This window comes from Anopheles moucheti, chromosome 2 (genome assembly GCF_943734755.1).
Source record: "Anopheles moucheti chromosome 2, idAnoMoucSN_F20_07, whole genome shotgun sequence".
In the NCBI taxonomy this organism is placed as follows: domain Eukaryota; kingdom Metazoa; phylum Arthropoda; class Insecta; order Diptera; family Culicidae; genus Anopheles; species Anopheles moucheti.
This window is the reverse complement of record NC_069140.1, coordinates 84,533,753-84,549,048: the sequence shown is the minus strand read 5'-3', so window position 1 is coordinate 84,549,048 and position 15,296 is coordinate 84,533,753. Positions and strand designations below refer to the sequence as shown.

The 15,296-nt window shown below is 43.8% G+C and overlaps 1 protein-coding gene across 1 annotated transcript; it reads left to right on the top strand.

Annotated features, from left to right (window-relative positions):
* Positions 1-5,949: 5,949 nt before the first annotated feature.
* LOC128310713 (uncharacterized protein DDB_G0271670) lies at positions 5,950-13,642 on the top strand. The gene is made up of 7 exons (XM_053047419.1): positions 5,950-6,070; positions 6,154-6,270; positions 10,602-10,811; positions 10,893-10,979; positions 11,128-11,281; positions 11,865-12,227; positions 12,297-13,642. Exons 1-7 carry the CDS (start codon positions 6,050-6,052, stop codon positions 13,064-13,066), a joined length of 1,722 nt encoding a protein of 573 aa, XP_052903379.1. The 5' UTR covers positions 5,950-6,049; the 3' UTR covers positions 13,067-13,642.
* The last annotated feature ends 1,654 nt before the right edge of the window (positions 13,643-15,296 follow it).

Below are 15,296 nucleotides of genomic sequence, written 5' to 3'. Positions count from 1 at the left end.
CATGTCCTGCGGGAGAATAAACACCACAATCTGTCCGTGTGAGTGTGTGCCCCCCGATGGAGTGCTAAATATGGGCCAACAGAGAATGGGTTAGCAATTAATAGGAAATGAAGGTCGATTCTGTTCTCCCTGCGAGTCTCCCATCGAAACCACGTGTCACCCTTTCCCTCTCGGCTCCCTCGCTATACACAAAGCACTCAAAAGTATCATCATCAGCAAGGCCATCCCGGGCCTCTGCAGAAGAACGGGACCGGGGTCGCATCGAGCTGCGGAATTTGTATGTACACAAATATTTACCCCTCGGGTGTTGGTAGCAGCTGCCCGATGCCGGTTAAATGCGACACAAATGAGTGGAGCTAATGGGGAGGCGGATTTTTTTTTAATGTGCCGAGCGGTAAAGGTTTCGTGGCAGTTATACGCTGAAAGCATACCATTCAGAGCTCTTCAGAGGCTCGAGGGGACTTTTTCTCACGAGTGGATAAACGTTGAAATTACTGTGCAAGGGGTAGAAAGCTTTAGGGCGATTTAGCATACAGCTGCGTAGCAGCAGAGTTGTTTTACTCAGCTTATTCCTACAGCGGATTAAATTTATAATACCGCAAGAAAACTCTTTCCCGCACCGATCCGTTGAAAGCTTTAATTTTTAAATAATGAAAAGTTTCTATACAACACACGGTGTAGGTGAGTAATTATAAATGTTGATTCGATTGGACATGTGACAAGCACCCTGACGCTCCTCTTCAATTTGACCCTAAAATTACACATTAATAACATTCCACAAGTCAACGCATGTCGTGCACATTCATTCGCGCAAGTGAAAAAGGTGTCAGTACGGTACATCTTTTCTACCAAACACCAGGCGTCCGCTTCGGCTTTGCTGTCATGAAACACCGGGCGTCTCCATCGTCCACCGTGGGGCCGCAGAATTTAATCGAACAAATTGCAGCAATCTAGGCGAAACGGTAGTAGCGTCACAGATGACAATCTATCTTTCATACGTGATCGATCCGTGTCGTGGGAAGGAGTGTGAGATGCGACCCGGTCGCGTACCGAGTTGTGCGGTGGGTGCAATAATTTCACTGCAATTAAATCAACTAAATAATGTATCGACGCATCCGTGCCATAAATCCATCGCGGTAGCGCTGGATAGCGTTTGCCGTTGTTTATCTGCTGTGCAGGGTGGCAGCAAGAGTGTGGGACCGTATGGGATAATTGGCAAGTGACACGCGAGTGAACGTGCGGGTGGCAGTTTGGGGGTTTGGTGCAGTTTTCGGTAAAGTGCTTTTGCAGATATGGTGAAAGTTGCCCGTTGATAGCGCGTTGATGATAGGATGAGATTATCGTGCGAACGAATGTAAACGCGGGCATCCATCGGCACAGCGAACATTACCATCATTCGATGATGATGCTCTGTGCGCGGTCTGCAGTAGAGACAGGTGATTGTTATCGAAAAAAAACACAACAGCAAAAAATAAAACTGACAGTAGCTCCTGGAAGGATTTATAGCACAGCAGAGCGAATTTTATGAGACAGTTGCAGAGCACGAACGTGGTTGAAACGGTAAGTCATTAATTTTTTTGCAGCATTTGTTTTAGATGAAAGTTTGTTTTTTTTTGTGTAGTACCGAAGAGAGATTTCTCTTATTTAAGACTATTTTCGAAAAGTAGAAGTATGTAATATAGGAATAATGTTGCGCTCAGTTCTTTATAGAAGAAATATTCGTATATACTCCTTAAAGAATCGTGAATCTCTAAAGATACCGAAAGATGTATAGAAAAGCATTAGTGCAGTTGATAAAAAGAAATCTCAAATGCGTTAAATTAACTAAACTTTGCAAATTAATGAAACGAGCTGGTCGGTACTGTGGATAATTTTGAATTTCAGAAAAAAAATCATTTTTTAAAGATTACTGAGTCTTCAGAGGTTTCAGAATCTTCAGAAATTCGTGAGTCTTTAGAGATTCATAAGTCTTCCGAGATACCAGAGTTTTCAAACATTGCTGAGTCTTCAGAGATTATTGAGTGTTCAGAGATTCATGAATCTACAGACACTCCTGAATTTTCAGAGATACTTTAGTCTGTGGAAATTTCGGAATCTTTAGATATTAGTGAATAATCAGAAAATCCTGGATCTTCAGCGATTACAGAGCTTTCAGAGTTTCCTTAGCCTTCAAAGGTTTAGAGGGACAGAAGTTCTTAAATCTTCACAGAGACCTGAGTTTTCAGAGATTAAAAAGTCTTCAATGATTGATGAACCTACAGATTTTCCGAGAGTTTTGGAAGATTATTTAATACTTCAGAGATTCCTGAACGAATCAACAAAGGTTCTTGAATATTTGACGATTTTTAAATCCTTAGAGAAGACACAACAAAAGGAACCATTTATTCTACCATTCCACGTAGTATTTCCCAGTCAAAACTTAATTAAACCAGCTCTTACTGGTTTGGCCAAACAAACAAACAAACAAAAAAACAACAGCATCTTTCTGCGTGCCGTTTCCCTATCGCAAAACAACAAAAGAATCGGTTTGCATATAAACGGAAAGGAGCGAAACAGAATCTTGTCAGCAACGCTTCGCGGTGCATGCAAATTAACCTGGTGCGTTTACCGATGCGATGATCTCGCTGCTTACGGGACGGAAAGCACGGAAAGCAAGACCACAAAGTGTATGCAAACCGAAGCCGTCAGGCGGTGAAAAATTAAGGGGCAATCAGCCACACAGGGCTCGACGAGTGAGCTGACTAATTTTGTAGTTGTCTCACGTCAGCATGGGTCTCGCTGTTCCTCGATGCGACGACATTCGTCAACAGTGGCGCGTGAAAATCGTGTACTACCGTGCGAGTGTTGCGAGCGTCGAGCAAGGTGCAAGTGAGAAAATCGTACACAGCTGCTGGAGTTTGTTCGCCGCAAAAGGTGAGCACGAGAGAGAGAGAGAGTGGAATCGCGCACAGAGAGAGAGAGCGAAGCCCGAACTCGGAGCAAGGCTTCGATACGGAGGACATCCGCAACAACGGCTCAGTCTCTTTCGCTTTCTGATCGCGCTCGGTAACGAAGTTAGAGTTTTCCGGCTTTTCCGGGGACTTTGGTCGGCCCCGGTTGGGGTTGGTTCAAAGGCTTGCCTTTTCCTCTTCCCAACTATCATCTTCTTCGGTAATCGTAGTGTCGTTTGGGGGAGGGGGGGAGGGCGAACTAAATAAAAATGCGTTCGACACGGTGACTTTTGCGTCCTGGTCCAATAAAATTCGTGACAGTGAAGCAAGAAAAAAACCCTAATAGAAAGGATTAAAGCTAGATAGAAGTGATACCGATTCAATGTGTGTGTAGTAGTAGTGTGTTGGGTACCGTAAAAAAAGGAAATGTAAAGTTCAATTCGTCCCTATCAACGCTTTATTACAGTGTTTAGCATGGTTTTATGTGGCGAAAAACGAAAGAATATCCCTCCATGCACAAATCTAAAAACTTTTACCCATCGTAGATGTGTTATGAGAATTTACGAGTTCTCCCCATCTACTCAAACTCTCCCAAAAATAAAACAAAATAAAACGGACACGACTCTGAGGCTAGTGAAAGGAAAGGAAAAATGAGACTCAAAAATCGACCAATGTAATGTGACTTTTGGCAACCATGGCAACGGAACGGTTTTGTCGTCGGCTTGTCTGCACCGCTCAAAGTGTTAACGGAGGAGGCGCCTCACATAGTGCTCATAGTGAACTGTGTGCAGTACAATGTTAGCCTGCGGTAATGTCCAACGACATTACAACAACAGATGGTTAGCGATACGGTGTTATCAGGATACGCACTCTAGATGACTGTTGATCACCGTGTGTGAGTATGGCTGTGTGGATCTCATTTAGAGGTTAACCCAGCTCAGCTGCTCCGTTGTGTGGAGCCGTGTCACACATTGTTTACGCCAGCCTGGTCGCGTGATTGCGCGTGGTTTTAGAGATGTCAAAAATAAGGGAGCGTCCTGACCTGCCACGCAAAAAAAAAACGATGAAACAATTCATCCAAACAAAGCTTCGCTGCACGAGAGATAGAGAGCCCAACTAAGAGCAAGAGCACAGGAGAGTAGAACCACCCGAAAGGCCGTTGTGGGTAGCTCCTGTTGCGGTACAGGTCATAAATTCCGGTACGCGCGCGTTCTCCGGTATCCGTTTAGTCCCGGTCGGCAAGGAATCCGCACGCACTACGCTGGTTCGTGCAGCCGAGTTAGGACGAGTGCGCTTTGCCGTTACATAATACGCGGGCAAGCGGTCGGCAGGCCACTCGAGACCATGCCGCGGATAGGCTGTGTGTAGTACGTCGGGACAGTCATCGAGTTCAGCAGTTCGTATTGGTGTTTGGGGAGTCGTGTGTCAATAGGAAACGTGTGCGAAGAACTCGTCACGTTTGTTGCTTTAATGACCCATCGGTTGGTGACAATCGGGCAAGCGTTGCCCGTGTGTTGAACCTTTCGGGCAGCGAACCGTTACGGACGCAATGCCTCAATCTTGGAAGACGGATTGCAGACAAAAAACGTGTCTAAAAATCAAAACAAAATGGAAAATCCATTCAATGAGATAGTGATTTGGAGTTGAGGAAAAAAATTGTACAAAAAAATATTACTTAACTGAAAACAAAAACAAAACAATAATTTTGAAATTTAATAGTGATAAAAGCCCGAATATATCCATATTAACCATACTGTGAAACAAATAACTCTAGAAAGTGTTTATAAAACACTGCAAAATAGTGTAAGAAATGGTTTAACACAAAATTAATAGACAAGTTGTGCTGTGTGCAATCACAATACAGAACAGAAGACGAAGGCGTGGAATAGATTCAATCAATACCGGACGGCAATGGAAAGAGAAGCAAACGAGATTTAATCTCGGAATCGACAAAACACACCGAGCTGGAAGTAACACACCCATTGAACCATGGTTCCGGGCGTTACCGGAGCGGCACGCGCAATAGTAGTGAGAGAAAAAAAAATGTTTAAGTAAGTAATTAACGTTTGACGGGTCCTGTAGCTCCCAAACACTGCCCCAACACTGTTGGGGGTCCTGAAAGTATCCCGAAGCCAGCGCCAGCGGGTAAAGAGGGAAACGAAATCAAATTGAAAACAATATCCATCGACCTCGTTTGGCAGTATGTTTGATGTCTCCATTGTGTGTCCCAGTGCTTTTCGAAATATCCCTCACGGCGAGGGAAATGAAAATACAAGCTATAAAATCGAGTGGCTTGAAGCCATGTCCTCTAGCGCGCAAATAGCAAATGCCACCTAGCCGAGCCGGTGGACAACACAAACAGTGCAATAATCAAAATATGTCACAAGTTAGCTTCAAGCGGCGGTTCCAACCAGGGACGAGGTCTAGTGTGCGCACTAGTGTAGTAACATCCAGTGGCGGTGACGCTCGGGTGCGGGTGTCAATTTAATAAAGTTTGTGATATTGGTTTTGCCGTCGTGTAACTGCGCGAGAGCGAGAGAGAACTGCCCCGTAAAAGCGTCGCGCGGGTATGGTTACGTTAATCAAACGCAGCCAGCCGGTTGCCTTCCGGTGGCTTCCCCACGAATCAAACAATGTGCTGCCGCGCGAACCGGACGATGTTCGTGAACGAGTGGCATGTGGTGTTGGTGCTTCCGGCGGGGTACAAACGACGACCCCGCGTACGGGAAACGATGAGCCCGAGCTTGGGTCTGAGCCGTCTCAATTGGAAAACCTCACCGGATTGGATCGGATCGCAGCATGCATCAATTGGTGAATTCGTCGACCGACGCATAAAGCGACGGCAGTGAAAGCGATCCGGCCACAATTCTGATCCACAACGCATCGGTGTGTGTTGGTGTGTGAGGCAGGTAACAGTGTGTGCGGCCATTTGTTGAAATTGTTTGTTGCTTGTTGTTGCTTGTTTGTTAACAACTCAAAGTGCTCATAATATCAGTAGTGCGTAAGGAGTTTTTGAAGCAGAATATAGGGGAGCAGCAGTTTCTACCGTTGGGAAATCAAACCAAGCTACTGCTTATTATCAAACCCCGATACAGGACTTAAGTGTAAACGAGCGCAAGATGGGAAATGGCATGAACAAGGTAAGGGGACCTTTCGACAGTTGTGGGACTGTGTGGGACTCTTTTATAAAGCAGGGTTTAATTTTAACGTCGGTTTGTTACAGGTCATGCCCGGGTTGTATATTGGCAACTATAGGGACTCAAAAGATTACCAGCAGCTGGATCGATATGGGATCACGCACATAGTCTCCATCCACGATAGTCCACGACGCTTTCATCCCGTAAGTTTTTGCGCAAGCTACTATTGAGATTGAGATATATTTTATAGATATGGTTTGAGGTTCGATCTGCCAGTAAAAGTCCTTTTACTATCTTTGAAAGCATCGAATTATTTTCAATTTGCATTTAACAACCTCTTTACTTTGTTGAGTGCATTAAAAACGGTAACTAACGGTGTGATATGCAACAGCGTTACATTTATACGCCCGGAAGTATGCAATTGATCGTTTTTGTACTTCGATTATTGCATACCTTTAGGCGCTTAAAATTTAATTTCTTTATTTTTAGTAACCATTAAATTAAGTGTCAGTAATTAACAAAATTTAATTTAATTTAATATAATGATCATCAATTTGTATTACTTTTGAAGTAACTTATTACCACAAAACAGATGATTTTGTTAATTAAGTTATAGAAATCCACGTTATGCACTAATTAAAACATAAATTAGACGATGTTCTAATCTATTGTTTTGAAGTAATCTCACACGACTGGACTGTTTTTAACTGGTCGAACTGTAAACACGTACTACCTTATTATAGCCCAGCAGTTCATCGTTAATTAATATAATGGACACAATTATCGCACGCTTATCAACGGTATGATTGATTGAAGAAACCATGCCAAAGCAAGCCGTCAACGAGCGAAGTACGAAACCATGTGGGTCGCTTACGAAAACAAGCTGCGCTGGGAATGGGCAAAGCTCATTCAATAGATCAATACCGTGATGCGAGGCAGTAGAGTGAGCAGAGACAATCCAGCCGGGAAATGAACCGAATGACACCGAACATTCATAACCAACCGTGCGATGGTTGTGTTGATGGAGAAAGTTGTTGTCTGTCCTGGTTGTTGGCAAGGAGCAACAAACAGCAACAAAAAAAACTATTTGATACCCAGCCAAGTGGCCGTCCTCTGATGGACGTGATCGTAAACGGGTAAGATAAATGGTACGCCATCGTGGTTCTTGCTTCCGTTTCCATTGGTGGTGGAAAGTTTTATTTCATGCCGAAAGTCGCTTCCGTAGCGCGAATGTTTTATTTAGAGCCGTGATTATGGAACGGTTTGATAAGTTTCAGCTTGGGTGTTCTCAGGTTATGCTAAGGAGGTATTAATTTATGCATGGCACGAGAACGGTCAAGTAGCGAGATGAAAACAAATGCATGAATTGAAGACTATGAATTAAATATTATTGCTCCTCATTTTGTCATTAGCGTTGGAATATTCATTCGTGCAGCTGTTGTTTACTTTACGTTATTGGGGAAAAGCTTATTATTGAGTGGGCAGGAAAGATAAACATCGTGAAACACCTGGTACTCCTTCTGTTGATGTGAAATAGGGTTGCTCTACTCAACCGTCTTAATTAAGCCTAAAAGTATGCAATACGCAAAACAAATAAACTTTTTTATGGTCATTTTGACGATATTTCATTCATTTCATTTGCATCCTGTTTTGCTAATAATTTCACATTCATCACGTAGGCTATGCTATAAAATGCCTCTTGATATTTCTCTCAGGACAAACTAATGAACCCTTTACTGCATCCCTCCAATAACCATTTGAAGATCTTTGAAGAGTGGAATGAGAAATTCTAAAAATGGCGCATTTAAATCGAAAACTGATCTAATGACTTTCGTAATAGCCCGGGCAGAAGGTCCCAAAAATCTCAAAGCATTGAGAAAAGGTTCATAACAATCCGGCTGGGTAGCATCTAGCAGAAACGTTCATTAGTTACGTTCGTACCACTCGAAAAAAAGGGAACCCATTCGAGGGCTAAGTGAATGGGACAGGATTTTACATAATGCATCATCGCTGTCAGACATCAGGCTTCCCGCGACGATATGTCTTTATCTACACTGCCAACATCGTTGCATGGTTTACAGCACACATCAGCAAACGCTAGACGAATCGGTTTACTCGCCGTTTTGTTTCGGGTTTATGACCAGAAGTTGGGCGGTAGAAGGAGCAACAACAAGAAAAAATCCCATCCATTCAAGATGGAGCGTTGGGGCTTTTGTTTGGTTTGAATCGAGCAGACTGTTTTGTTATCTACAAACTCACGGATGGGGACATTGATCAAACTTTTGTACGAACGCCACCACAAATGTGATGTAAAGGTACAAAACCAGATGGTAACACCCCGGAAAGAAACAAATCCCATAACACCCGATAGGGGAACTATCTTACACATGTCAAAATGGCTGCAAATGGGTTCGAACGAAGAAGACATAATGGGCTCAAAGCGGAAGAAGAATCCCGTATCGTTGTCATGTTTTTTTTTGGATCTCTTCTCCAGTATGTTGAGAATGTTTCGGTCTAATAGGGACCGTCCAATACATGGGGAAGCGTTTTGATCCATTTTGCTGTACCGAATTTTGCTCAGAATTCCCAGAATTCTGACCACTTTGGGCGGTAAGTATCGCTCATCAATCTTGTTCGCTTGAAAGCCTGTGTCGTGCCTGTGACGTACCGTGTGTCATGTTAAAAGGGGTTGCACAACACCGACACCGGTGGATATTTTTATAAAGTGCAAAATTTAATAACAAAAAAAACCTCTTTCCGCCTGCCAGTCGACACGCATTAACGATGCTACCAGCCTTTCAATTTTCGCTTCCAAGTTCCGCAAAACATTTGCGCTATGTCATCCCCACTTTTTTCCCCGATTGCAATCCGACAATTTCTCGAACAGCACTTGAAGAAGTAGTTTGGGAAATGGTTTTTTTCGGATGGCATTTCAAGGAGCTGCCCTGTGTTATTGCTTGCTTTGGAGGGCCGTTTTTTTCTCCCCTCTCTAATCAATACTCCGCTCTTGAGCGGTTTGCGTGACACAGATGCTATATGGGCCCCGCAGGATGTGGGTTATCGTCCAAAGCGACATTTTATTCTTTTTCTCGTGTGCGAATACCATTTTCTTTCCCGCACACGGAACACACGATCGACGTGCCGTGAAGGGGTCACGACATTTTTCCTGATAAAACAAGCAATTGCACGATATGTTGTTTTTTTTTTCAAGTGAGACATTCGTGCGGTGAATCATCGACGAGTTGGTTGTGACCCATTGAATGCTTGCGGTGTATGTAAGGTTATGCGAGATAAGGGTCGAACCGGTCCAACAAAGGGCTAAAATTGTTCTACCATCAGCAGACTAGCGAAGGGCTTTGTTGCACACCTGAAAGAGCAACTGTTCCACCGCAAGTCTGGTCTCCCAGGGGTACAGCCATGGGACAAAAGTTTTTGAAAACGGAATGCTTTTTGCTCATAGGCAAACATATTATCTGTGTGGTTTGGAAGGTGCCTACACACACACATCACCCACATCTTTAAACAGACCCGGGACATACCGTCGTACGAGAGTATTATAACCTAATCTAGTACAGGAATGACACAGCTGGGGACAGGTGGATGTCATAATTTTTCTTCCTTTAATTAACCTTTACACATAAGCTACTATGAAATATATGTACGACCTACATCGTAAGTGGTTTAAAAGGATCGAAGTGGTCGTTATTGTCGTGCAGCATTGCCTTCCGAGAAGATATCATTCTAACTTACTTATAAAGGCCCTAATGAAGTTAGGTTGTTTGGGAACTTTCAGCTCTAATTTAAACTGTAAACGCCTAAATGTATGCAATATTTCAATCATTGAAGCGTAATAAGAAATGAAGTACAGAGAATTGCATACTTTGCGGCGTATTAAAGAATCTTTACTCATTATATCCCACCGTATGAAATTTCAAACGCAGAAATACTACTTTAAAAGCTTTATTTAAATAGCTAAATGGCTCCACTTGGTTTTAACGGTATCAGATGATAATTTAAGAGGGCCTTTAGTACCAAAAACACTTCGTCGGTTAGTTTTGGTCATTTGTGCAGTGTTTACAGGGAACAGAAATCACAATTGAAAAATGAGTATCTAACATTAAATGATTCAATTTGTGAAAAAAGGATAATATACAAGCTTTACAATATATATTTGAGCAAAATTGGAAATAAATAAAGGGAAAGAAAAAAATGTTGATGAGAACAATTAATTTTTGCGAATTAAATTCCTGAGACTTTTATTTATTAATTCATTTCTAGAAGGGCTGCAAAGTTTCATGCCATTGGGATGAAAACTTCATACCCACGGGATGTAATGAATAAAACCGTAAATTAAAACCGCCTGAATGTATGCAATACTTCAGCCATTAAAGTGTAGTATGAAATTAAGTACACAGAATTGCACACTTTTAGGCGCGTTACAGAATTTTAACCTTATTTACTTGCAAAATCAATTAAAATTAAATGCGCTTTAATGAAATTTTCTATATTATGCGACCCCCCTCTCCACATCTAGGATAAACATTACCTGTGTGTGATTGCTGCAGATAAACCGGACCAAAACTTGTCGCAATACTTTTCGGTGTGCAATGATTTCATCCATTCGGCACGGCTAAAGCAGGGCAACGTACTGATACACTGCCTGGCCGGCATGTCCCGCTCGGTAACGGTGGCCGTTGCCTACATCATGTGCGTCACACCGTTGAGTTGGAAGGAAGCTTTAAAGGTACGGGCCGGGGATCGAGAATTAGACACGAAACCTTCGGACCTTGTCGTGCTCAAAACCGACATTTTGCTCTTCTTCCAGGTGGTACGTGCCGGTCGCTCGATAGCTAATCCGAATCTCGGCTTTCAGAATCAGCTGCAGGACTTCGAAACCAACAAACTGATCGAGGTAAGACCATCTACCGGACACGTACGGGACGCTTCGGAATGGGATGGCATACTTCGGATGTGGACCTAGTTTTATTTCCCCGCATTGATTAATGTGATAAATCGTTTCGGGCGTGTGTTCATTATTTCTTCCGTTTCGCTACATCCAGGAACGAAGGCGTCTGAAGGAGCGTTTTCCTAGCCTGGCGCTTGAGTCGACGGATAGGGAGCAGTGTTGCATAGCTTTAGATTATTACGAAGAGCTGCTAGAGAGCAAGGGAGTATGCGAAGGACATTGCAAGTTCGGGAAAGACTGTCCAACGGGTGAGTGTATGGTGAAGAGAGCTGCATCCCATTACGCCATCATGAATTGTTTCCTCCTACTGCACAGACACTTCCCCAGTAGTAGTTTCATGAACAGTGAAACAAGCTATTTTCTCACTACTTAACAACATTTTAGGCTTATATCGACCATGTGTGCAACTCGTGACCTATTTCTACCGAATGATTGTGTTTATCATGCCTACTTCCAGACCGCTTCTCTTCCTCCAGCATCATCACGCTATATGCTTTCATACAAAAAAAGCTTCTCTCATTCATTCGGCTTGCTTTTATGACATCTTTCCATGGCTGTGACATCCATCATCCATTCGCACTACCATGACACGGCAATCATCGCGGCTATAATGTTTCGCCTTAAAGACAATGGTAGTTGACTGATTGTTCGGCACTACTGACGTAAGGATCATTATCGCTAACCATCATTCGATTATACATCTTAGTCTAGGAATTAATCACCAAACAGCATGCATTGAAGTTATCTAAAGAACACTCTCAGAGGGTTTCATTACAATACACATGGCAAAGCAAACATTCCAACCACCGTTCCCACGTTACATATTCTCAGGAATCTGCCGGACGGACTCCCGTGGCGGTATGAGACCTTCGCGAAAGCCGAGCCTCTCGTCCAAAAAGCAATACAACACATCGCTCTCATCGTCACCTTCGACCTCGTCCCAGTTGTCGGTGAGGAGCGTGGGAACTCCTGGTGGTGGAGCCCAGTCCTGTCCCACGTCGCCCCGCTGCTCGAAAGCATTGAGCCAACGCCAGGGCAGTGCTGGGGCAACGCGCAATCCCGAAAACCCACGTGCAGCGGGTGAGTACGCGGCCGAAATCGATCTCGGCGAGATTTCGGAGCTTCGGCGTAGTAGCAGCATCGTCAGTACCTTTCGTCCTCGAAGCAGCCCGGCCGGGTTGTATTCCTATACAGGTGAGCTGAGCCCTCGCGATCCTGCTCGTGCGGCTCCTAAATTATCGGCCTGTTTTTTTTTCTTTGCAGGCTCTGCACCACCGTCCATACACGGGTCGCGGGTTGACTTGAGTGTTAGCGGAGGTACCGGTTCCGCCATCTATCTCGGATCTACCAGCGGAAGTGGTGGCGCTAGTGGGTCCGGTGGAGCGACGGGTGGTGCAACATCGGCCGGTAACTCACCTGCCCCGGGGCGTCGGCTTAGTATGCGATCAACACCCAAATCAACGCCCCGTTCCACGCCCGAGTCATCACCGAAGGCATCTCCGAAGAAGAGTGCCTCATCAAGGTCGCTAGCAACCACCGTGCCAGGTGGCACGGGATCACCGAAGAAAAGCACATCCGGAAGTGGTGGCCGTACGGCGACGGTAGCACCCGCCACCTCCACGGCCCCACTCAGTACCGGCCCGTGTCCAAAGAAAGATGACAAGCCAAGCAAACTAACCTCAAAAACCACCGTCCCAAGTAATGCTACTAATGTCAGTATCACTACTACTACTACTACTACTACTACGACTACTACTACTACTACCAGTGCGGGTGGCAGCGCAGCTAGTAAGGCTGCACCCGCCCGTACTCCATCGATTGTGATAGACATAACCACAACTACGGCCACAATTACGACCGGTGCGACCTCCGGCAAGGATGCAGCGTACGGACGACCAGCGGAAAAGCGAGAAGCACCATCCAAGGACACGCAGACGAAAGGTGCCGGTGGCAAAGGCAGCAACACGAACGCATCCTCCAAAACAATGGTCGCGAGCAATAATGCTAACAATAGAACCGTGAAGCAGGAATAGCGCCCCCAACGGTCGATAATGTCCGATTGATGGCGGGGGTTCTTTATTTTTATTATTATCAACAGCAACAACACACAATCCACGAATACCGTTGGTGATGGTGATGGACGATTGAGAGCTGTCAGTTTTGTACGATAATAATACAAAAAAGGGCCAACCGACCGGTTCGCTGTGTGCTCCCTCTCAGCCCTCCCCGCCCAAAATAATAAATAAGCCCCAAGCGAACGTTGGGAAAATGGTGGATTTCATTAGGATGATAGCCGCGATAATAATACCACGAGTACCACGTGGTTAGCGGGTTGCTCAAACTGATTCTCAAATGATGCAGTAAAACAGTGAGGTTCAAAAAGCATATACACATTTAGTAGGAAACAATCAAAAACCCATTTTGATGCGTGCAGGTGGCGTGCAGCTTAGATAGTAAGGTTTTGCTATAATGCTAAGATGCTATAATATCGGAACAAAATGGAACCCCCGTAGCAATAAGGTGCTTTCGATGTCAGCTTTTTTGTTTGTTGTAAACCAAGTTCATTTGGTGTTTTATTTCCAGAAAAAGAGAAAGAGAGAGAGAGAGAGAGAGAGAGAGAATGAGAGGGAAGGATACAGAAAAAAAGTCAGCAGTCGTTCCTTACGGTGTTCGATTAAAAACTCGCACAAGAGCCACCCCGACGGTGGGTTAATTTTGTGTATCACAAATCAAAAGTGACCAGCGATCGAGCGCGAAATAGGAGAAATGTTTGGCTAGGTTCAGCATGATGCTTTGGAGCGTTGTTTGTAATGCATTTCGGGGTCGAAAAGATCAAGCTACGCTATATCATGCCTGGCGGTTTGTTAAAAGAAGGTTATAAGGTACTTGCTTGCCTGTGTGCTTGTCGATGTGTTGTTATGCCAGTATGACCTATAGCTTGACCGCTATGATTGAACAGCTATGGCGCGTGAAGCTAAATGAAGCAAAGTTATATCGACACGTGTGCGCAAAACGCACCTATATTTACACTGAGCAACAAAACCAACCTGACACCGTGTACCGTTTTGAGCGTAAAATTAAACACATCAAACCTTCGCACGGACTTAATAGCGATATTGGCATCTTTCGATTGTGTTATTGTTTTGCGCGCAAAACCCCGTTTAGCAGCGAACGTTTGGAAATGGTGCAAAAGCGAACGTTTATAGCAGGCGCGAGGGTCAAAGCGTAAAGGTGAAAAGGTGTTAGAAGGTGATTTCAGGTGAAGAGCGCTTGTGGAATGTGGCAAATCGTGTTGGCAAATGAAAGTATTTAGGAGAAAGAAAAATATATATATATATATACACAGACACACATATACTCGCGACCATTTTGGGTTTCATCCCCCGTTGCACAGTCCCGTTTCCGTTACGCTAAAAAAGAAAGGTGTTAGAGTTACAACCGGAGACCGGCGATGGTTGGAGGTGTAATAATGCACAGACAAAGCGTTTTTGGAGGGAGTGACCATTGAAGAGGCCGATTGTTTAGCAGGTTCGTAGTAGTACAAAGGTGTTTGAATGATAGAACGGTTAATATTCGCTATTGTTGTTGGCATAGGCATTGCGTTGGCTCGGGGTTGTGCAGAATGTGCCCGGGGGAACCGCACACAGGCACAACACCCACGGGGCACGTGTAGTGTATGGAATGATATATTTATATTTAGCTATTTTATAAATTTTATTTTGATATATAAAACACAGAAAAACGAAAAACCCCCGAAAGCGTGAAGACGGTCAAAATAAAGCTTATACCGAAACCCGAAGAGGGAGTGAGATCGTTTTAATCAGCATAACTCCGTGCATCCGAAAGAAATGTTTCCATAATTGTAATTAAATGTGTTTTTATGATTAAAAGTTACGTAGTTTCCATATAAATCACATGACATTCACAACAACAAAAAAACAATGAAATTGCATGAAGAAATGCTGTCGTATTAAAGCGCCTAAATGTATGCAATCTGTGTGTTAATTTTATTTCAACACTAAACCACGCAATGGCGCAATTTTCTCACGGCTATAATTTTAAATTTTGTGCCACCTGCAACCAATAAAAAAAGGCAAAAATGGATCATTTAACAAAAAAAACACATTTTAATTATGTATTTGAAATTATTTGTATTATATTCCTTTACAATTACAAAAAAACAAATGGCAGCGATAAATGGTGTAATCCTTACTTCAAACACAGTTTCTCGAGCGGGGATTTAGCATTGGCCGTCTAAATGCA